Raw genomic sequence first — 23,739 nt, forward strand, 5'->3', positions numbered from 1 at the left:
CAAAATTGTTATGCAACCTACACCTGACGTTAAAAAAAAAAGCACATTACAACTATTAAGGAACTGTGGTCTCTTGTGTCTTGTCTACCCTACTAGGAGTGTGGATAATAGCAGCCAGGGCCTATGCCTGTTTACTTTGGAGTAAGACCCACGGAGTTCAGTAGGGCTTCCGAATAGGATTGTGGCTTTCATTGCAACTAAGGATACAATCCTTGGTAATGCTGCTACAAAGAGACTCTTATGTTCTTAGCTCCCCCATCTCCATCCCATAAAGATATTTTTTTCTTTTGTATTTATGCCATGTGACACAGTTACTGAGAGCACCTGAGATGTGCCATGGTTTAGGGTTGCCACCTGTCCTGTATAATACAGGACTGCTCCGCATTTTAATGTAAAGTGCTATGTCCTGTATTGATAGTTTTGTCCTGTATTTCAGGTCTCTCTCTGCTAAGTTAGGGATGCTCTCCAAATGCATGTTCATATATTTAAGTTCTAGGTAGCCAAGAACAGACAGATTTTATTTTTATTTACTGAATTCATATACCGCCCTATACACGGAGGTCTCAGGGCGGTTCCCCCTGAGATTTACAAATTCATGTGTGTGTGTGCATGTGACAAATTTAAGAGGGGCATCCTGATAGGCTGCAGTAGATTGTAATGGATTGTTCTGAAGTCACTTCAGCACCAGATGAAAAAAACACCATCCACCCTACCCTGTTCTGTATTTCGCTAGAACAAAGGTGGCACCCCTACATGGTTTCTATGTTAAAATACACACCTGCGCCATTCTAAAATTTTCCCAATTGCAGCTCCCTGTAAAGAAGCATTTTAAGTGTTCATGCACCATTCCCATCTGCTGCCAGGTGCATGTATTTTGTCCCTGTATTTTGTGGTATTCATGTCTGCGAGTACAATACAGCCTCAATTGTAAAGTACTTTCACACATCCCAGAATTAGCTCAATTGGGCTACTATAGAAACAGCAATGCACTCATCTCGAAAGCACTTTACTGGATAGGCATTCTGATGGTGTAAACTTTATTTACATGTTATTAAAGCTGCGAGGCTTTTAATTTCATTCAAGTCTCATTATTTCATCTTTAAGAATCTAATATTCAAAAAGGTTTTGGAAACCTTTTTGAGGCACTTTGTAAGCAGATGCAAAGTTCTTTGCTGCACAACTAATTTTCAAGTCCTCTTTGTTTTCACAATGGATAGTTCACTCAGAATGAAAACTGCTATTTTTAAGAGAGAATATTTGGACAAATTAATGTTTATTGCTCCTGGAGGCAGAAGGGAAAGTATTTCAGAAGCACAAATATTCCTTGTACCATATTGTATTGAGTCACTGTTACCAACAGTTAAGGATTTTTATGGAGAGTTTATAGACTTTACAGAGAGACTTGAAATATTTTGTGGTTTCAGTAAAACCCCTTTTCCTGGAGTCTGAGATTTAGTAAGATTTATTTTTCACCTAAACCCTTGCCCACCATGGATATAGAAACTTCAGGGCTTCAGAAGTGAGACAACCAAAGAACACCCAAAAATATCCAGCTGTTTTTCACATTTCTGTTGAATTAAATAAACACATGCTTGACAACTACAAGCTAAACTTTGCATGTATCTTTGTGGATTGTTTCCAAACACAGAACTTCATATACATGTCAGGAAAAGTAACAGAAGCAACCTAAAAGACTATGGGGATTAAAAAGCAGGGGAGTCCTGTTGATCTAGTATGTCAAAACACAGGAAAGCTCAACAACAATTGATGTGATGCTACAGCAATAACAGGATAAAAAATAAGACAAATTGTTAGATGGCATTGGCCATGGTACGGGCTGAAAAATGACATATAAATACAAAATGACAACACAAAATACATAATAAAACAAGAACAAAAGCCAATAACCTCACTCCCACAAACATGTTTAATGTTCAATGTTCAGTGAGCCAAAGGCCTGGTTTTAGAGATTATGTTCCCACAACATTGAAATCGAAGTACAGTGGTACCTCAGGTTAAGTACTTAATTTGTTCCGGAGGCCGTACTTAACCTGAAAGTGTTCTTAACCTGAAGCACCACTTTAGCTAATGGGGCCTCCTGCTGCTGCTGCTGTGCTGCCGGAGCACAATTTCTGTTCTCATTCTGAAGCAAAGTTCTTAACCTGAAGCACTATTTCTGGGTTAGTGGAGTCTGTAACCTGAAGCGTATGTAACCTGAAGCGTATGTAACCTGAGGTACCACTGTATGTACTTTCTAGAGAGAAAGGACTGAAAATTCTGGGTAACTTTCATTGAATTTTTGCAGCATTAATACTCATATAGGAAAAAGTGATGTAGAAAGTCCCAAATCAGTGATTTGAGTATTGCTACCTTATCTAAGCAGTAAAGAATGCCTCTGCTAAAATCATCTTTTCCAAAACTCTGCCATGTCACTTCTCTTCCTAAGCCTCTCTGCACTTTCTCTTTGATATATTACACACCAAACTGCTACTCTGCATATGTGGACTTCTTAGCTTTTTATGCCTGCCTAAGGCTGAAGTCCTATACACAGTTACCTAGAAGTCCCACTGAACTCTGTGTAGATATGTATGTGGTTGCCCAGTAAATTTCTGCTTTCATGTCTGCCACACTCTTGCCCTTTATATTCTGTCTCTCCAGTAAGGCTCGTCTGCTGCCTTTCTTCCAGTTCTTCCATTGTAACTATGCTTCATTTTGGTAACCAAGCCACCCTACTTTTTTCAAAAAATACAATACAATAAGCCTTTGCCCTTGAAGATTTTAGTTGACCAACACTTTTCTGACACAAGTATTAATGTTTTCTAGTGTGGTCCAATCAGAAAATTTAAAATATATTTATGAACATATTACAAGTATTAATGCTTACATCAGAAAAATTACAATGTAAATTAAGCTGTAGTTAGGCCTGCCTAAGGAGGAACTCCATTGCTGCTAAATGCAGTGCAACAACATCTAGCACCTTGTTTGCACAGTTACAGAACCAAGAAACGGGTAAATAGCTTGTAAATAGCTATCAAGAACAGTAAAGACATCCTATGTGAGTGCCTGGAGGTGGTTGGAGGGTGGATGGTTGTTAATGGATTGAGGTTGAATCCCAACAAGACAGAAGTACTGTTTCTGGGGGGCAGGCAGGTGTAGGGGACACCCTGGACCTGAATGGGGTAACTGTGCCACTAAAGGACTACGTGTTCAACCTTGGAGTCATTTAGGACTCACAGCTGTCCATGGAAGCACAGGTCAATTCTGTGTACAGGGCAGCTGTCTACCAGCTCCACCTTGTACAACAGCCCTACCTACCTGAGCCCTGTCTCACCAGAGTAATACATGCTCTGGTTTTCTCCCACTTGGACTATTGCAATGTGTTCTACCTCTGAAGGTGACAACTAATCCAGAATGCACTAGCTGGACTGGTGACTGGGAGCGGCTGCCAAAACCATACAACAGCAGTCCTAAAATATCTACTTTGGCTCCCAGTACATTTCCGAGCATAATTCAAAGTATTGGCACTGACCTTGAAAGCCCTAAATGGCCTTGGCCCTGTATACCTGAAGGAGCGTCTCAACCCCGGACACTGAGGTCCAGCTCCCAGGGCCTTCTGGCAGTTCTGTCCCTACAATAAATGAAGTAGCAAGGAATCAGGCAGAGGGCCTTCTCAGAAGTTGCACCCACCCTGTTGAATGCCCTCTCATCAGATGTCAAACAGATAAACAACTATATGACATTTGGAAGGCATCTGAAGGCAGCCCTGTACAGGGAAGTTTTTCATGTTTGAGGTTTTATTGTATTTTTAATATTTTGTTGAGAGCTGCCTAAAGTGGCTGGGGCAACCTAGTCAGATGGGCAGCATACAAATAAAATAATAATAATAATCAATAATAATCAATAATAATAATAATAATAATAATAATAATAATAATAATAAAAAACATGGTAGCAGTAGAAAAGCACTGGTAAGCATGTGAATGTTGGCTCACAGGCCACAGGTTTTGCAAACACTAAGAAATAAGCAACATTTGTAGTGCTTTGCAAAACTCTTTGAGCATGGTCAGAAGTGATTTTAGGGCAATGTGACTGGTTTGGCCACTGGGTGTGCCAAATTTTCGAGTTGCACAGGGTGCCGCTCAAATTTGGGAGCCCAAAGTGTGCCATTGGCATGGTGAATGTATACAACAATCAGCTCATTAGAGGCTATCAGCCAATATCCAACAGTTACCACATAACCAAATAGTAATGTGATTTGACTGTTAGTTGCTTATTTAAAATGGTGCTGGTCTCTTGCATTCAGAGTTGTAGATTCAATTCCTGGTATCTCTAGCTGAATGCTATATATGGTAATCAGTAGGGGGCTAAATGAACCAATGGCCTGACTCAATACAAAGTAGTTTATTGTGCTGTGACTTCCAACAGGATGATGCGAGTGTAAATGTTCAGGGGTTGCTGCTGCATAGCTGTGATCTTCATCTCACTTGATTCACTGAAGTCATAGAGGGGGGTTGATCCAGAGTAAGTTATTTGAGAATGGCAGATTTGGTTCCTTCCTAAAAATACTGACTCAGAACTGTTTTTGAAATACAGTGGGTCTTCTGTGCTGTTTATGAACAAATGGTAAAACCTGACTGAATCAGTGAGTCAGTTTTTCGTAGCTTGGAATATGAACGAGCCACTGACATTTTCTTAAGTAAAAATCAACAGCAATGGACAATTTTTCTATAGGCCAAGCATGCAGAAGTCTGTTGATTAAATAAAAAGGAGGAAAAACTAATATTTTAAGAGTTGAGCTGAAACTCAAACACATATTTTTTTAACCTTATAGTTATATGTGGCTTAAAAACATTTTACAAAAGAAAATAGCTAAAGTCTCAGAAATTATCTATATGTACTTTAGACACAGGCAGACTACGACTTTGTGTTAATGGATGGTTAATAATAATAATAATTGAGAGAACTTCATAGTAAGAGAACTTCAGGGGTGCCAACTTGAATAAAATATTGGGGGGGGCAAGTAAGCCCCTCCCCGCATAATTGACCACAAGACGTGGCACACACATACCATGTGAGTGACAGTGCTCATCAACTTTGGGGGGCAGCCCTCTCAAATATTTTATGGGGGGATGAAGGGTCCCCTTAGGAGTTGGCTCATATGTCAGCACCGCATAATAATCAAGATGGCACCATTTCTAGCATGAAAACTTCTATGTTTCGAAAACAAACAATGAAATTCTGGGCACTAGAACAAAACATGAGAAAAGCAACCAAGGCACTTCCAGAATGCTTGTTTATTAGGGATTAGTAGACTTCATACTTGTAAGTTTTTTGCAGTATCCACGTGAGATCATTCCAGCAACAAAATTTCCCCATTTAATCCGGATTTACCATTTCTGAAGGGAAGGCCAATGTGTAAAGAAAAAGCCTGTTAACAACAACTTTGCAGAGTAAGCCTGCATAGTGACTGCAACAAATCAAACTTGGTAACCAAATCAGAACAAAAATGTGGAAAATTTGATTTGACAGAAAGTAGAGCCAATCCAGTGCAGTGGTTAGAGTGCGGGACTAGGACACCAGGGTTCAAATCCCCACTCAACTCCCTTGGCCCCATTGGCATCTTGCAGCCTCAACTACCTCATAGGGCTGTGGTGATGCTAAAATATTATTATTAATATTAAGAAATTTATACTCTGCCCATCTGGCTGGATATCCCCAGCTACTCTGGGCGGCTTCCAACAAAATATTAAAATACAATAGTCCGTCAACCATTAAAAGCTTCCCTAAACAGGGCTGCCTTCAGATGTCTTCTAAAAGTCTGGTAGTTGTTTTTCTCTTTGATATCTGGTGGGAGGGCGCTCCTAAAGGGAGAACCACATGCGCCACCTCGAGCACCTCACAGGGAAGGTGGGAATGATGGCCGTATAATAAAAACAAATATAAATAATGCAAAGAAATGTCATTTTATATATGCACAGCCATATTTTTTCCCCATTCACAATGATCACAGCATCAAGATCGACAGATAGGTATGAGATTTGGAGAAGGACTTTGCGCCCAGGCTGCTCCCAGAGTGCCTGAGCGTGTTGTACCTATTATTTGGCACAAACCTATTGGGACTGGATGGAAGTTGGGAGAGCTGGGAGGCTTCTTCGCGCTTTTCCTGCCCTTTGCAAAGATTCCTTAGCGCCTCCTCCCAGTCCTGAGGCAGCGCGAGCCTCGCCCGTGGCAGCCAATGGCTCGCGGCCCCGGTCCCTTTCGCTCCGCCTCTCGCAGCCCGGCTTAGGGTCTGCCTGCTCTCCCATTTAAACAGCTCCGGTCGGGGCTGCTGCAGTTCAGTGAGCCGGTGTCCGAGCAACAGGTAGGAGCCTCCAGAGCGCCGCGCGCCTCCATGCCTTTCTCCTAAAGAACAGATCCCGCGCGCATCCCTCTCTCTATCCGAGGCGAGCCTCGAGTGAACAGCAGCAGCTTCTCAGCCACAGGTTTTGGGCATCTCTCTCCCTTCGCTGGACTGCTGGGCAGGATGAACAAGCGCAAAGCCGCCTTCCTCCTCTTGCAGATTGCCCTGCAGCTTTGCCCCGGCGGAGCCACTCACGCTCAGCCGCCTTCGCCTCAAGGTAAGAAGCAACAGTCCCAACTTGGAGGCGTCCAAAAAGCGGGGGGGGGGGGGGGAGCCTCTCGTTTCCCTCGATGGAGCTGAACTTTACAGAAGGCAAGGATAGGGAATAGGTGGCCGACGGTGGAGTTCCCACCAGGATTAAGAGAGAGTTTCTTGTCCAGAAACGGGAGATTTGATGGGAAACATATGGCAGCAACTTGCAGCCTCTGATGGGGTGCCCCAAATCCATCTCTTGAGGCAAACGAAAAGGAGCAGCTGGAGTTTAAGCAGACTTGACAAAAGAGGTTAGTTTTTAAAGCCACCTTTGTAATGGGTGATGGTAACTGCGCAGTTATGAAACCGTAAGTTTAAGGAGTTCCTTTAGAACTGAATTTTTGATAAAGCAAAATCAGAATCATTGGATGCTTTTCTTTTGAAGGGATTTGTTTAGAATAAGGATAGTAAAGCCCCCCTTTTTTTTAAAAAAAGGTTTGATTCTTGTATATGTGGAAACACATTCCACAGATTCTTGAGACACTCAAACCTTCAAAAAGATCTGTAGGAGCACAAGGGGGTACTTTTATCTTGATTTACCTCTGCTCTTTTCCTACTCTCTTGCCTAGGAATGGAAACATCTGTTGCTTTAATATTTACAGTATGTAGGGTTCTAGCCTGTTTGAGTAGCAATGATGTGAATACAGTATCAGATATTATTTTTTCATATATATATATATATATATATATATATATATATATATATATATATATATATGCCACTTTACCTTGTAAAGACAAAACAACAAATCAAATCAAAAATTGAACAAACTAGCAATGAAAAACAGTACAGCACAAGCAAAACAACAACAAAAGTTGCAATAATAACAACCGGGGTCAACGAAAACAAACAAAAGCCTGACCAGGATCAAATAAATCAACTTCAATTTAGCTTAAATGCTACTTGAAAAAGCCAGGGTTATATGAAATCATATATTTGTTGCATCGACACATCATAATAAACTATGTTCTTTGTAAGAGAAAGAAGCCTAGTTGACCCATGAACTCTCATTCTTCACCCCCTCCTTCTCCTCTCCTGATGCAACTGCAAGGTTAATCTCAACTATTGTTTGTTGATACAAGGTAGTTTTATAACTTAAGGTTTGAAATTAATTTGTTTCAGACAAATCGGCTAAGTCAGTTTGTCATATTCAGATAGCAAGACAAACTGCAGATAATCAAAAATGGAAGTGAAAGCTTCTGAACTCCTTGTGAAGAGTGTGTGTGTGTGTGTGTGTGTGTGTATGTGCATGCCAAATGCTCGCCTGAATTCAGCCAAATGTCTGAATTCAGCCAAATGTCTGATCCTGTGGGCTTCATTGGGGTGGCAATTCCACATAAAGTCAGCACCACACCTGTAAAATCCTTGCTAGACATATTATGAACCTCATTCAGTAAGAGTATCTGCAGCCTCTAAACTATAGCTATCAGGATTCTTTGGGGTGTGTGCACTAATTTAAATGTGCTTCACAAATTTGGTGTGTACACAGCCCTAAACATGCTAGTGATTAAATTCCATTAAACTTGGGATTTTATCTAGTGACAGAAGACAGCTTGATGCAGCAGAGGCGTCTGTTAGCAGAAAAGGTAAGGAATGTGATTTTTACATATTCACCCTCAACAGCTGCAGCCCTCATCTGTTCCCAATCTGCTCCCAGGGGTTGGGAGACTCACTGGAACAGTATAAGGAGCTACCAGGGAAGGGTGAATTAGTGAAAATAGTTTGCAACCCCATTCCAGTGTCAAAACCCCACTGTTGGGTCAAAGAGCCTTTAATAAGCAGAGGGACAGCCTTAGATACATCCAATGTAATTTACCTCTGATTAGGATGGTGTTCCTGAAGATATTTTAATATTGATTCCAGATGGGGATAATTATTCAGCTTTGAATTGGCATTCATTACTGTATATGATTTGATTTAAACAGTAGTGTCTCATACGTTTCTGTGTTGTTAATATTACAAGGACAAGAGCATAGTATTGTTGTTGAAAATGGGGATGAACGGTTTTTGTAGCTGATACCTGTTTGCAGATCACATTTTTATGGTTTTGATTTTCCCATGTAGGCACAATGCACCGCTGGTGCTAATTACCTTTGCAGAAAGGGCATGTTTTTAAATTCAAGCTGTTTAGTGGGCTGTGTGATGATAGATTGTGAAGACACTAAAGAATCATTCGTTCGAAATTAATCAGTTAATCAACTGAACCACCTTGACTCCTTTCATGCATTACCCAAAGGCTGTAGGTATGAGTAAGAATGAAATCTAAAATAAATGGAATGCAATGGAAAAGAATCTCTTTCATGCTTCCCAAGCGGAATTATTTCAATGAGTAGAATGTTGAATATGTTGTGATGATGCATATTGTGATGATGCATGTAGGTTAATTTTTTTGAGCTGTATTATCGTATCTATTAACCTAATGTATGCCTCCCTAGAACTATAGAACTGTAGAGTTGGAAGGGACCCCGAGGGTCATCTAGTCCAACCCCCTGCAATGCAAGAACCTCAGCTAAAGCATTCATGACGGATGGCTATCTGAACTCTGTTTAAAAACATCCAAGGAAGGAGAGGCTCTCATGGGAGCCTGCAGAACAGCTCTTATTGCCAGAAAGTTTTTCTGAATGTTTAGTTGGAATCTCCTTTCTTATAACTCGAAGCCATTGGTACGAGTCCTACCCTCCATAGAATCATAGAATCATAGAGTTGGAAGAGACCACAAGGGCCATCGAGTCCAACCCCCTGCCAAGCAGGAAACACCATCAGAGCACTCCTGACATATGGTTGTCAAGCCTCTGCTTAAAGACCTCCAAAGTAGGAGACTCCACCACACTCCTTGGCAGCAAATTCCACTGTCGAACAGCTCTTACTGTCAGGAAGTTCTTCCTAATGTTTAGGTGGAATCTTCTTTCTTGTAGTTTGGATCCATTGCTCCGTGTCCGCTTCTCTGGAGCAGCAGAAAACAACCTTTCTCCCTCCTCTATGTGACATCCTTTTATATATTTGAACATGGCTATCATATCACCCCTTAACCTCCTCTTCTCCAGGCTAAACATGCCCAGCTCCCTTAGCCGTTCCTCATAAGGCATCGTTTCCAGGCCTTTGACCATTTTGGTTGCCCTCCTCTGGACACGTTCCAGTTTGTCAGTGTCCTTCTTGAATTGTGGTGCCCAGAACTGGACACAGTACTCCAGGTGTGGTCTGACCAGAGCAGAATACAGTGGCACTATTACTTCCCTTGATCTAGATGCTATACTCCTATTGATGCAGCCCAGAATTGCATTGGCTTTTTTAGCTGCCGCGTCACACTGTTGGCTCATGTCAAGTTTGTGGTCAACCAAGACTCCTAGATCCTTTTCACATGTACTGCTCTCAAGCCAAGTGTCACCCAGCTTGTATTTGTGCCTCTCATTTTTTTTGCCCAAGTGCAATACTTTACATTTCTCCCTGTTAAAATTCATCTTGTTTGTTTTTGCCCAGTTCTCTAATCTGTCAAGGTCGTTTTGAAGTGTGATCCTGTCCTCTGGGGTGTTAGCCACCCCTCCCAGTTTGGTGTCATCTGCAAATTTGATCAGGATGCCCTTGAGTCCATCATCCAAGTCATTGATAAAGATGTTGAATAAGACCGGGCCCAAGACAGAACCCTGTGGCACCCCACTAGTCACTCTTCTCCAGGATGAAGAGGAACCATTGATGAGCACCCTTTGGGTTCGGTCAGTCAGCCAGTTAGAAATCCACTGAGTGGTAGCATAGTCAAGACCGCATTTTACCAGCTTCTTTACAAGAATATCATGGGGCACCTTGTCAAATGCCTTGCTGAAATCAAGGTAGGCTACATCCACTGCGTTCCCTTCATCTACCAGGCTTGTAATTCTGTCAAAAAACGAGATCAGGTTAGTCTGACATGACTTATTTTTCAGAAATCCATGCTGACTATTGGTGATCACAGCATTCCTTTCTAGGTGCTCACAGACTGTTTGCTTAATGATCTGCTCCAGAATCTTCCCTGCTATTGATGTCAGACTGACTGGGCGGTAATTATTTGGGTCCTCTCTTTTCCCCTTTTTGAAAATAGGGACAACATTTGCCCTCCTCCAGTCTGCCGGGACTTCGCCTGTTCTCCAGGAATTCTCAAAGATGACTGCCAGTGGTTCTGAGATCACATCTGCCAGTTCTTTTAATACTCTTGGATGCAGTTCATCTGGCCCTGGAGACTTGAATACATCTAAACTAGCCAAGTATTCTTGTACTATCTCCTTAGTTATTCTGGGCTGTGTTTCCTTTGCTGAATCATTTGCTCCAAATTCTTCAGGTCGGGCATTGTTTTCTTTATCGGAGAAGACTGAGGCAAAGAAGGAATTGAGGAGTTCAGCCCTTTCTGTGTCCCCTGTTTGCATTTCACCATCTTCTCCTCTGAGTGACCCAACTGTTTCTTTGTTCTTCCTTTTGCTACGAACATACCCATAAAAGCCTTTTTTGTTGCTTTTAACCTCTCTAGCAAGCCTGAGTTCATTCTGTGCTTTAGCTTTTCTGACTTTGTGTCTACACGTGCTGGCTATTTGTTTGAATTCCTCTTTGGTGGTTTCCCCCCCTTTCCATTTTTTGTACACATCCTTTTTTAATCTTAATTCAGTTAAAAGTTCTTTTGATAGCCACCCTGGCTTCTTTAGGCACCTTCCATGTTTCCCTCTCATTGGTATTGCCTGACGTTGTGCTTTTAGTATCTCCCTCTTAACAAACTCCCAGCCATCATGAACTCCCTTTCCTTTTAGTATTACTGTCCATGGGATCTCACCCAGCACTTCCCTAAGTTTTATGAAGTCGGCTTTCTTAAAGTCAAGAAATTGAGTCCTAGTATGCTTGGCTGCTCCTTTCCGCTGTATAGTAAACTTCAGAAGAGCATGATCACTCGCGCCTAATGATCCTTCCACTTCTACCCCACTAACCAGGTCATCAACATTGGTTAGGACCAGATCTAAAATGGCTGTTCCTCTTGTTGCTTCTCCCACTTTCTGGACAATGAAGTTGTCTGCAAGGCCAGTGAGGAATCCAGAGCAGGAGAAAACAAGCATGCTCCTCCCCCCATGTGACAGTTCTTAAAATATTTAAAGATGGCTATCATATCTCCTCTCAGTCTCCTCTTTTCCAGGCTAAACATACCCAGCTCCTTCAAGCGCTCCTCATAAGGCTTAGTTTCCAGACCCTTTATCATCTTGGTTGCCCTTTGCACATTTTCGAGCTTGTCAGCATCCTTCTTAAATCATGGTGCCCAGAATTGGACACAGTAGTCCAAGTGTGGTCTGACTAAGGCAGAATAGGTAAAAGGACCCCTGACTGTTAGGTCCAGTCACAGACGATTCTGGGGTTGCGGCGCTCATCTCACTTTACTGGCTGAGGGAGCCGGCCTACAGCTTCCGGGTCATGTGGCCAGCATGACTAAGCCGCTTCTGGTGAACCAGAGCAGCGCACAGAAACGCCATTTACCTTCCTGCCGGAGCGGTAACTATCTATCTACTTGCACTTTGACGTGCTTTCGAACTGCTAGGTTGGCAGGAGCTGGGACCAAGCAACGGGAGCTCACCCTGTTGTGGGGATTTGAACCGCTAACCTTCTGATCGGCAAGCCCTAGGCTCTGTGGTTTAGACTAAGGCAGAATAGAGTGGTACTATTACTTCCCTTGATGTAGTCTAGAATAGCATTAGCTTTTTTTGCTGCTGCATCACACTGTTGACTCACGTTAAGCTTGTGGTCACCCACCCGCTGGATTAAGGATGATTTATAAATATTGCAGAGCAATCTTAAACCCCAATCCACTTGCTGGAGGGGGTTAGTATGGAGCAGAGATTGGGGGGGGGGGAATTATCAGAGAAAAACAATATGCCTATGACCAACTGCAAAACATGAATTTAGGGAAACACTTCAAAAGTTTGGTTATAAATTACATTGTTTTATTATAAAGTTAACCTTTGAAGCCTATTATATTATTTTTAAAAGAAATTAAGGGTGCGTGCATAGCAAATATGTACAAGATTTGAAACAACAATATTACAAACCCTAACATCTATCTAAAAACGTGTGCAGTCGGGGTTTTCCCATTGATTTTCCTGAACTGTAGCTGCCTTCTCACCATTCTGGGGCTGCATTGCTTTAACCTCACTTGAATTGGGGGAAAAAAATCTGGTGTTCTAACAGAGCAGATATGGGAAAGAGGGTTTTGTTTTGATTCAGGAGACTTAGACCCCCCCCATAAGAATCTGAAAAAGCTATCATTGGCCATATGGTGAGTGTGCCCACAATCCTCAAAGAAGTTTGCAACAGTAAGATTGTCCGCTGTGAAGGGTTTTTAGTTTTGTCTTAATTGCTTCATTATGGTTTCCTAAATTTAAGTACAGGCGGTTGCTAGTGAAACAAGATAATGAGACTGCAGTCCCTACATATCTGGGAGTAACCTCCCTTAATTAAACTCAATAGGATTTACTTCTGAGTAGACAGGTAGAGACCTGCACTGTTAATAGAGCAGAAACAGAAGGTGGAAACGGGACAGGAAAATATTTAAAGACAAAGTACAAAGTCTAAAAGGACTCGATTTTGAAGGCACTGGAATGACATAAACTGTCAGGAGCATTATTCCAAAGGAATCTGTACCTTTTATTTAACAAAAGCTCCTTAAAATCATAAAGAACCTTTGGAAAAATATACTTTGTTAGAGAATAATGATCCAATGAAATGACATTATTTCATAAAGGGGTAATCCTACTATAGTGAAGCAGTGCAATCCTATACATGCCTACCCAGAAGTTAGTCCCATTGAGTCTGCTGGGGCTTACTCCCATGTAAGTGAGTAAAGAGTTGCAGTTTGAGGTCCTTTGTTATTTTCCTTTGAAATCAATGAGCATTAAAAGTTGTGTGGGTTGTGCTTTTAAGTTTCCAATGCATCATGGTCCCATCATAAACTACACTTGGAAAAGCTAGCCACCCCACACCCCTCCTATTTTGAGTTGGAGGCTCATCATTCTGGAAAAGTTTGAGAATCTGTTTCTAAAGCTACCAGTCTGTGTCCAGGTGGCTGTTGGAGTGCATGAACAATTGGTTTAATTCACTCTGGGAAGTCATGCATTCTGTGTACACTTGCAGGCTAATAAGCTTTTGTAGATGTTCAGCCCTTCTGTGATAATTAACCTCTGTGAATGTCAGCAGTTAGTTCTTCAAATAAGCACTGCTAAGTGTGTGGCTTCAGAAGACCCTTTACCCAAAGGCAATTTGACATGGCGTCCATTTAAATCCACTTAGTAAATTGGTTATCTGTAACAAGCTGCCAACTGATGGAAATAATTTTACCTCGCCAGATTTTCAGCCAGGTGTAGATATATGTTAAATAATCCACACCACATGGCAGGATTATTACATTGTGGTAAATTAGCACTCTGCTATTGGATAAATCTAGGCAACAATTTACCATCTTCATAGGATTGAAACCAGAGGCCTGGTCTCACACATCCTGATGAAGATACAGCATAGTTAAGGAATAAGCACACTCTACCACACACATAAACATAGTGTGTGCAACAGGTGCTCTGTTTCAGGTATGAGGAACACATGACCATCCAGATACCTTTGGATGACAACACCCATCATCCCTAACCGTTCTGGCTGAGGCTGATGGGAGCTGGAGTCTAACAGCATCTGAAAAGCTACAGGTTCTCCACCCTTGCCCTAAATGGAAGCCAATGAAAGCTCAATTTGTATCAATTTTCTCCTGCTTTTGGAGAAGGAATCCCAGAAACCTTTCAACAATGCGCAGACTTCCATGTGAAGCGCTTGTATTTCATTGTGTTATAATATGTGTGATGTAAGAGAGGGGAATGTGCAAGCCAGCAGCACAAAGACTTGCTTGCATAAATCTGCAAATAGTATCTAACCATTTGCTTGTATCCCAGGGCCCTTTGGCTCTTCTCAACTTTTCCTCTTCTTTCTCTAGTTGAATCAAAAAGCCAAGACCTAGTTTTTGCTTCTAAATGTGTGTGCTCTGCTGTTTTATCATTCTTTACAAATATCTGGCCTTTGTTCACTACTGTCTCTTTATATGGCACTTTTAATAAGCAAATAGTTTTATAACCTTGTATATTCAGTGATCACTCACTTCAGCAAAATACCATCCAGCAGAACTGTGCTCTTTAGCTAAATCCAGAGTGTCTCCACCCAGAGCCAGAAATAAGTCCTGTCTGCTGTGAAAAATGTACCACCTACAGGGTAAGCTTGCAGGCAACAGTATCCACACTGTGTCTTACATATGAGTACAGTTTGGTCAGGGAGCTAGCACCATGTTAATTCCTGAAAAAACAAAGTTTAATTTGATTCTTGGCATCTATGAAGTCACATGAGTTTAATTCAAAGAGCTGTATATCCAGAAGGAACGCATTTTAATTTGACTACAATTAGTAAGGTCATTAGACTTAAACTTTTTTCCAGATCAGACTTGAAGCAATCTAACAAATAAATTATTGCAATCAATTAAGCAACAAGCATAAAATAAGCATAACCGCTTATGATGTATAAATGTTTCCCATCTTCCTGATGTACTTTTCACCAGGAGATTGGTGATATGTCTCTTAACACTCTTTATTCTTTCAACACAGTTGGGTTAGTGAAGGGAGATTTTAAATAACACTAATAATCATTGGAAATTTATTGATTTATTTGTACCTGTAGCCACCTCCATCTCAAATACTCAGACCAAGAAAAAAAAAAAGCTTTCCTTTTAGCGAAACAGAATAAAATCTCACCTCTTTAAAAGCCAGCCCAAGGAGGAATTTCTTGTAAGTTCTTCCGAAAGAACAGATGATTCTGATTTGTGGTGAGTCAGACCATAAATCTTTCTTGTTTGGTACTACAGGTGAAACTGTCCACAGCTTCAAGGTGTTCCCAAACAGGCCACCTGAAAGATACTGTACTGTACTTGTAACAGAAGATGGCTGGGATTTAATCTGTGACCTTCCACAAGCAAACCATGTGGTTACCACTCACTGAGCTATGACTCACACCAACTAAGGTGGCTTGAGGCAGTTTGAATCTGCAGCTGCAGAGCTCCATTTCTCTCATTGAACTAAATCAGCCCTTAAATGCTCAGCTTGGCATTTGGGCAAGGGGAAATGCAAAGTTGGGGGTGATACTGGAGGTGAAATGGAATTTCCTGGAGGAGGACATAGCTGTTTGGCCAGAAACTGAAACAGGAGCATTTGTGGTTTTGTTTTTATTTATTTTTCATGGTACAGAAAATACATTTTGAGAAAACAATTGTTACAGCAGTAAACAACAAACAACTTATCCTGATAAAATTACAGGCTTCTGTCATGCTACAGGAGCGTTCCTGTTGCAAGGACAAACTGCACCATTTTATTGAAGTCCCACTTGTATATTATTTATAATAACCAACTTAGTGAAATCCTTCTTATCTCTTTATAGTTTTTGATCTTCTTTCTACACCCAACCAGAGGCTAGTAAAAACCTTCTTGCAACAGACACTGGCCGATCCTACACTGAATGAAATTTACGTGCTGTCGACATTCAGACTGCAACCCAAAAGCACAGCTGTTGTATTTGGGCTATATTCCTCCACTGAAAACAGAAAATATTTTGAATTCACAGTTATGGGACGGGTGAATAAAGGTAAGTCCTGCAAAAGTCGGGTGTGTGTGTGTGAAAGCAATGAATAGATGTGATTTTATTGGGCATATTCTGAAGAAGGTCTCTCACACAAATCTTCTACAATTAGCTTACATTTTTTGGTGAAGTTTTAATTCATTTAATTAATGTTTACTCCTGGAATTGTTTTTACCATCCTCTTAAACACCTCCTGAATACTTCTGTGCTGCTTAATATCCTTCTTAAATTCTGGTGCTCAGAGTTTATCGCAGTATTGGAATCTTATCAGTACTGAGACTAGGAATGAAAGCTAATGTAAATACAATTCCAACACTTTGCTACTGCTTTTTATTGCCTGCTTGCATACTCATTGCATTCCACGCTTCAGAGAGGTACGAGAATTAGCTTATGGCAACATCCTGTCTCTGTGTTCTTGAACAGCCTTGATTCCCCATGTTGGGAGATGGGGGCTGGCATCTTTCTGCCAGCGAACTTCCCACTGGCAGTGATGAATGGTTCTCAAAGAACCAAGTCAAAGGTTTTTCTTTCTTCCTTTTTCCCCTTTGGGAAATCACTGTTTCAAATTACTGAGGAATTTGATAGATACACGCACATGCTGCATTCAGCATATGAAAGATGGGAACTTAATTTAGTTGATCCCGAAGTTTAGCTTTGACTGTGCAAGATAAACATTCCTGTTGCAAAGGCCTTATAAAATCAGCCACATGACAGAAAATGCTCTTGGCTGAGTGGAATGCGCTTGTTTAGAGCCATAGCACTGACTTGTGTGGAACTCTGCCATGCTATGGTAAATTCATGAATGTACAGCATGAAAAATGTGCGGTGTTATCTACAAAGGGAGAAATGGTTGTGCAATTAGAATAAACCTACTAACTAAAATTGCATGCTAACCAATTAAAGAAACGTTTAGTTAAATTGCCTTTAAATTGGGGCTGCAACTCGTTAGTGATTGGTTAGACTAACAGATTTAAAAACTTTTGATTGACTAAAAGGTGAGCCTTTTAAAATGCATTTGGTTGGATCAAGTGCAGTTCTATACAAGTAAACCCCACTGAGTTAAATGGAACTTAATCCCAAGTAAGCATGCACAGGATTGCAGGCTAACATTGCAATCCTGTATATATCTGCTCAGAGTGAGCCCCATTGAAGCCAATGGGGCTTTCTCCCAGCCAAGTTGGTGTAGGATTGCTGCCTAAAGGGATAGTCTGGGGTTGCTTCTAGAACCAATATTGTCATTTGAAGCCCAAGTGACCTCAGTAGCAAGAGTGCCTATTTCCAATTCATTCACTACCCACAACTGCATCTGGACTGCAGTACTCCAGCCACAGTACTACATGCTCTAGTAACCTCATAGGTAGCTCTACATGGAACTGCCCTTGAAGATGTTCCAGAAGTTGCAGCAGCTGCAGAATGTAGCTGCTAGATTAATAAATGCCACAACAAAATAGGATAATATTACACAGATCCTTAAAGAGCTGCACAGGATCCTGATTTGCTACAAGGACTACTTCTGAAGTATAAATCCCTATATTTGAAGCCCAAATATTTGAAGGAGTGTCTCCCATTATCTGCTGTCCCATGCAATAAGGTCTGTAGGAGAGGCCCTGCTAGTGTTTCTATTGGTGCGCATGGTCCATTCTACAGTCAAGCAATTCATGGCTTTCTATCTGTTGTGGCATCCTAGTTATGGAACTCAGTTCCACTGAAGATACATTTCCCCCACTCCACTGGCATCCTTACTATGTCAAGTGAAGACTCATTTGCTTCTTCAAGCTGTGGGGGGATTGGAAAAGTATGTAAGGTAATCTAACTTCTGTTGTAATTATATTCTACTGAAATTCCCTTTTCTCCTTTTAATTTTGATGTTTTGATATGTTTTGTTTAATGGAATAGTTGTATATCACCCGGGAAACCTTCAGATTGAAGGGTGGTTTAGAAATGTGATGATGATGATGATGATAATTAATAAATTGTTATAAATAAGTTTGTTATAAATCAGCAAATAAAGAACATGCGTTTTGCTTTAGAACAAAATGTTAGTCATATAAAAATTAATGCAAATATGATCTGAGAGCTAATGAACTGAGCTTGAACCCTGTGAATACGGAGGCACTGGGTTGGTGATTCCCATGTCCAGAAGATTGGCCAGTTGCCTATTCTCAATGGGGTTGCACCTACTCTGGAAAAACACATTCAGGGTTTGTGGGGGGGGCCCTGGATCCATCTTTGTTGCTGGAAGCTCAGGTAGCCTCAGTTGCTAGAAGTGCCTTTTACCAGCTCTAGCTGTTACGTCAACTGTGGTGATTCTTGGACAGAGATAGTCTGGCCATGATAATGCACCATTTGTGGTCCACCAAGCCAGGTGCAGGCCAGCAGTAATTTATAGAAATCTTCTAAATCTCTGAAAGTCACAGATTATGCACTCTTGATGGGATTCTCTTGAAAACATAGAACCAAATAAACATAAGTCTTATAGGTCTCTGAAAGTCTTTGTGGGCTATGCAAGTCTCTGAAAGAAGCAATGGGTCAGAGTCTTATCTGGTGAAAACAAGCCGTAAAGCTTTGTTTTATGACGTCCAACGTTGCCAAAGTGGTCCGTGAACAGACGCAGTGAACAGTGATTCCGGATATACCCACTGTTTCATGGAATTCTTCTTCAGCACAGCAGAAGGACACAGAAATGTTTCATAAACCCATCTATATGGTGAATGGAATTGTATAACAACAATTGCTATGGTTACTTACAGCAGTAATTTATGGCAGCTCAGCAGGGACATGACCATCTGAGTTGTGTAGTCTGACTGCCAATGCCTGTTGCCATTGCCAGGAGCAATATTTTAAAAATTCAAGTTTGCTTGTTTTTAGTATGGCAGAACAGTTTTATACCAATATATCTACATATGCACTCAAGGAACCCTTTAAAAATACAAGAGTTTGGTACCTTTTTTCCTCTGTGATGTTTTGCTATTCCAGAACATTTCTCTCCCCGCCATCTCTCTCTTCACTTGTTTCCCTTAGGATTGCAACATATTAAAGCAGAATCCGCTTGCAATCTGGCCTTCTCGGTTTCATAACTGCATTGTCCTTCATGATGATTTCACCCTCGCTCTCCTAAAAGAGAAGAAGAATTCTCTTAGAACATGGGTTTCCAAACTGGTTGTGGACCACCAGTGGTCCATCAGTTTCTCTTTAATATTAATATTTATTTTCAATTGTATTTTATTGCGTCTTTTACTTCTGTTGTATTTTACTGTATTATAAAAAAGAAACTATAAAAATAAAGTTACAAATCATACAGCATATAGCACAGTGCACTGTAATTGCTACAACAGGTGATCCACCAAAACCAGTAGCAATTTTCAAGTGGTCCTTCCTAGGGCAGGTGGGTGAGGAGCTTGGGAACCACTGGCTTAGAAGGCAGGCTAAAAGCTGCTTGTAATAAGGTTAATTTCATTGTCTCCATTGCCACATAACGTCTAAAGGAAGTACAGTGGTACCTCGGGTTACAAACACTTTGGGTTACAGACTCTGCTAGCTCGGAAGTAGTACCTTGGGTTAAGAACTTTACCTCAGGATAACAGAAATCTTGCGCTGGCAGCACGGCAGCAGCGTGAGGCCCCATTAGCTAAAGTGGTACCTCAGGTTAAGAACAGACTTCTGGAATGAATTAAGTGCATAACCAGAGGTACCACCGTAGCTGCAATTTAGGGATTAGGAATTTAGGGATTATTCTGCAACCAGCCTTCACCACTACATTTGTACAAGTATAAACAATTGATGGTGGTTCAGGGCTAATGCTATAGTTCTGTTAATAAGGAACGAATAAATTCTTGGCTATTGCATTGAAGGTCTTCACTAAAATGCTGCTCTGCGATTCTGTGATTTATCAATTGACTACTGAATTTGTAATTTACTATTGAATTTAATGCATTAAAATACTAAAACTGCATCCTTTTCATTCTTCCCAAACCATAAGGACTTGTTTTTTTAAAAAAAAGTGAAGAAATGAAAGTATTTTTTAACCAAGTCAATAGTGTTCCAGAAGTGGACAGTGATCACAAAAACATATGCTAATCCATCAAAATATATGCTGCAGACTCCCCAGATACATCCATGTCTACTTTTCCCTCTCTCCTGACCTTCTCACCTGGATATACACTCTGAGAAAAGACTGCCCATCTTTTAAAAATAGCATTTTCTTTAAAAGTTGTGTGTGCTCACTTAACAACAGCTCTTTGAAGCCTAATCAAATATCCAACAGGATTTCTGGTATCCTAAATTGAAACCTTTTTTTACTGCCTTTCATAAGCAAAGCAGCAGGGACTCTGGTTTTCTCCACAGTGAAAACGACTGAAGTCTTCATTGTCCATTGGCACCATTAAATTCAAACTTTTGCTGCAGTGGAAGAGTGCAGCAACACAGATGGTTTAAATATAATAATGTCTTTGGTCCTTCCTAGCAAGCATTTCCCCCTCTGCTCTCCCAAAAAAGTATTCCACCCCCTCAGATGAACCTTGATCTTCCATCCAATCCAGCTGCCCTCCGGCAATCCTGTCTCGTGGCCATTGGCCAATTGTGAGCTCTTCCACCCCTTTCCTTTATCTATCTTTCTCTCATTCTCTGCTGGATTTATCCAGTCTTGCTCCTATCACAAGATGCAGGATCTTTCTTATAGGGCTTGCCAGATTCAAAGCTGGAGAATGCTCATGTATCTTGAAATCTGCAGTAGAGATTCCTCTTGTCTGTTGCATCCCAGGTCCTGACAACACATGGCTGCACAGGAGATCACTGGTAGCTTTGTTCCTGGGGCAAATAATGCAAGGGGGAGGGTTTATTTTTACAAGGATTACAGTACACAGAGAAAGGGCTAAATCCCCCCCCCCCTTATCATAGTCCTGTTTCTTCCCTCAGTTGCTTTTATTTTCGAAGGGGGGGAAAACCCAAGACATGTTCAATGTTCTTCTAATGTGGCTGCCACTTACATAGCAGCTTTTAGTAGATAAAATGCTCTGTGGTCTTAACTTTTGTACCTTTGCTTAACAAACCAGCAGGGCAGATCTAATCCATGAGATAGTGGGGCCAGTTCCTAAAAAGCAAACTGATATCTCACAAGTTACTTCTAGTTTGGTCCTTAGGGAGCAAATATGCAGCTACATTAAAGGGCAAGAAATTATAAGTTGTTCAGTTACTGCATATAATTTAGCATGGGGAGAGGTACTTTCTGGAGTTTTCTTTCCAGATGTCTTTAGCCAACCCTGCTGCAGTCCTTACTATTTCTGCTTTAATAATATGAAACGGAATCTGAGAACCAGAAACTAATTCAGGGCCAGATACAAAACAGAACTGAGCTCCTACACCTTCGTGATTTATAGAAGATCATTTCTATATCACTTAACATATAGTGGTACCTCGGGTTAAGAACTTCGTTCTGGAGGTCCGTTCTTAACCTGAAACTGATCTTAACCTGAGGTACCACTTTTGCTAATGGGGCTTCCCGCTGCCGCCGTTCGATTTCTGTTCTCATCCTGAAGCAAAGTTCTTAACCTGAGGTACTATTTCTGGGTTAGCGGGGTCTGTAACCTGAATCGTCTGTAACCCAAGGAACCACTGTATAAGAATAGATCTAAATGGTTTTTTAACATACTAGGAAACACAAAATTGCTTCTTTTAATCATCACCATCATTAAAATTTCTATCTTGCCCTTCCTCTCAAAGGACCCCAGGGTTGCAAACACTAAAGTGGTAAAAGAGTACAATTAAAATGAAAACCCATTGATAAAATGTAAAAATACACAATGAAACAAACAATTAAACAGCGACTAAAAGTACAGAAATGCCTGGAACTGTAAAGCTGGAAGGGACCATGAGGATAATCTAGTCCAACCCTCTGTTATGCAGAAATTTTTCGCCTGATGTTGTAGCATGCATAAAAGGACCAGTTTCATGGATCGGGCAAAGGCATGGGCAAAAGATGTCTTCAAAAGATGTCTCAAGCAGATGACTGATAGATAAAAGTTGTGTAGAAGAAGGAACCCTGTTGAAATTCCTACCTCCACACAACTTCTAAAGCTGCAGGAGGCCCTTCCTCTTTTTGCGTTTGGCCACCACCCAACCTGTGCATCTGTGATCCTGGAGAGAGCTGGAGCTGACGGGTGCCCCCCTCCCTTTGTTAGCTATTTTATTTTTATCTGCATCTAGGACAATACTCCACATGGTATATGCATTTGCAAGTGATTTGTTAACTAGAGCTGTCGCAACAGACACGATCAAACCAAGAAAAGCTGAGCTGGCTTTCCTTAACTTTCCGCAAACTTCCTGCTCCATTGGCAGAGGTTTCACTGTGTACCAATTATACTGTGTTCTTGCCTTACAATAATGTTATTTTGTTCTAGTTTCCCTTCGATATTTGAGGAGCGATGGGAAGTTAAATGCTGTGATCTTCAGCAACGTGCCACTGGCAGATGGGAAGCGCCGCTCAGTCCTCCTCAGGCTAAGCGGCCTGCAACGTGGCTCCAGCAAAGCCGAATTGTACGTGGACTGTGTGCAGATGGATTCCATTCAAGATCTGCCTAAAGCCTTTTCAGGACTGTCACAAAGCTCAGAGGCAGTGGAGTTACGAACACTGCAGAAAAAAGCACAGGTGAGCAGCTGTAGAGGAGTGATGGAGTCTTCATGCAGAAGCTCCTCTCATGTCAGGGTGCTTGCTGATTGGGTGGAGACACATGCACTTCATTTGTCAGGCCCAGGGTGGAGAGGGAGCAGGTGAGATTCATGAGTTCATCGGTCAAGTTCTTCCCCTCAGTCCTCTTGATTCGTGAGTATAACCTTCCCTTGCAACTGAAGAGCTCTGTGGCTCTACCAGAGAACTTCTTATATATCTGAAAGGAGACCAATTAGGGTTGCTAATGCGGGTGGCGCTGTGGTCTAAACCACTGAGCCCCTTGGGCTTGCCAATCAGAAGGTCAGTGGTTCGAATCCCTGCAATGGAGTGAGTTCCTGTTGCTCTGTCCCAGCTCCTGCCAGCCTAGCAGTTCGAAAGCACACCAGTGCAAGTAGACAAATAGGTACTGCTGCGGTGGGAAGGTAAACGGTAGCGCCAGAAGCGGTTTAGTCATGCTGGCCACATGATCTGAAAAGCTTTCTGTGGACAAATGCTGGCTCCCTCAGCCTGAAAGCGAGATGAGCGCCACAACCCCATAGTCGCCTTTGACTGGACTTAACTGTCCAGGCGTCCTTTACTTTTACCTAACTTTTTTTTACTAGAGAACTTCTTACATATATGAAAGGAGACCAATTAGGGTTGCTAACTTTTATTTTCAACAACTCTGGCATCTCAAACTCAGCCTGTCTCTCTGTGTACTTTTATGAGGAAAACCAACTTCTCTTTTAGTTAATTGACTTAAAGTTACGCTAACATCTAGGCATG

General features: G+C 41.4%; 1 protein-coding gene across 2 annotated transcripts in view; it reads left to right on the forward strand.

Annotated features, from left to right (window-relative positions):
- Positions 1-6,323: 6,323 nt before the first annotated feature.
- Positions 6,324-23,739, forward strand: part of THBS4 (thrombospondin 4) — a 41,067-nt gene continuing 23,651 nt past the window's right edge. Inside the window, exons 1-3 of one of the 2 annotated variants that reach the window (XM_081212722.1) lie at positions 6,324-6,617; positions 16,113-16,316; positions 22,706-22,953. In XM_081212722.1, coding sequence (XP_081068848.1) covers positions 6,524-6,617; positions 16,113-16,316; positions 22,706-22,953 — 546 coding nt within the window. In that variant the 5' untranslated portion in view covers positions 6,324-6,523. Of the gene's footprint in view, positions 6,618-6,779; positions 6,904-16,112; positions 16,317-22,705; positions 22,954-23,739 lie in introns of those variants that run through there. The other variant, XM_081212721.1, reaches the window with a different exon arrangement.

Source organism: Podarcis bocagei, assembly GCF_964188305.1.
Source record: "Podarcis bocagei genome assembly, chromosome: 11".
Taxonomy (NCBI): Eukaryota; Metazoa; Chordata; class Lepidosauria; order Squamata; family Lacertidae; genus Podarcis; species Podarcis bocagei.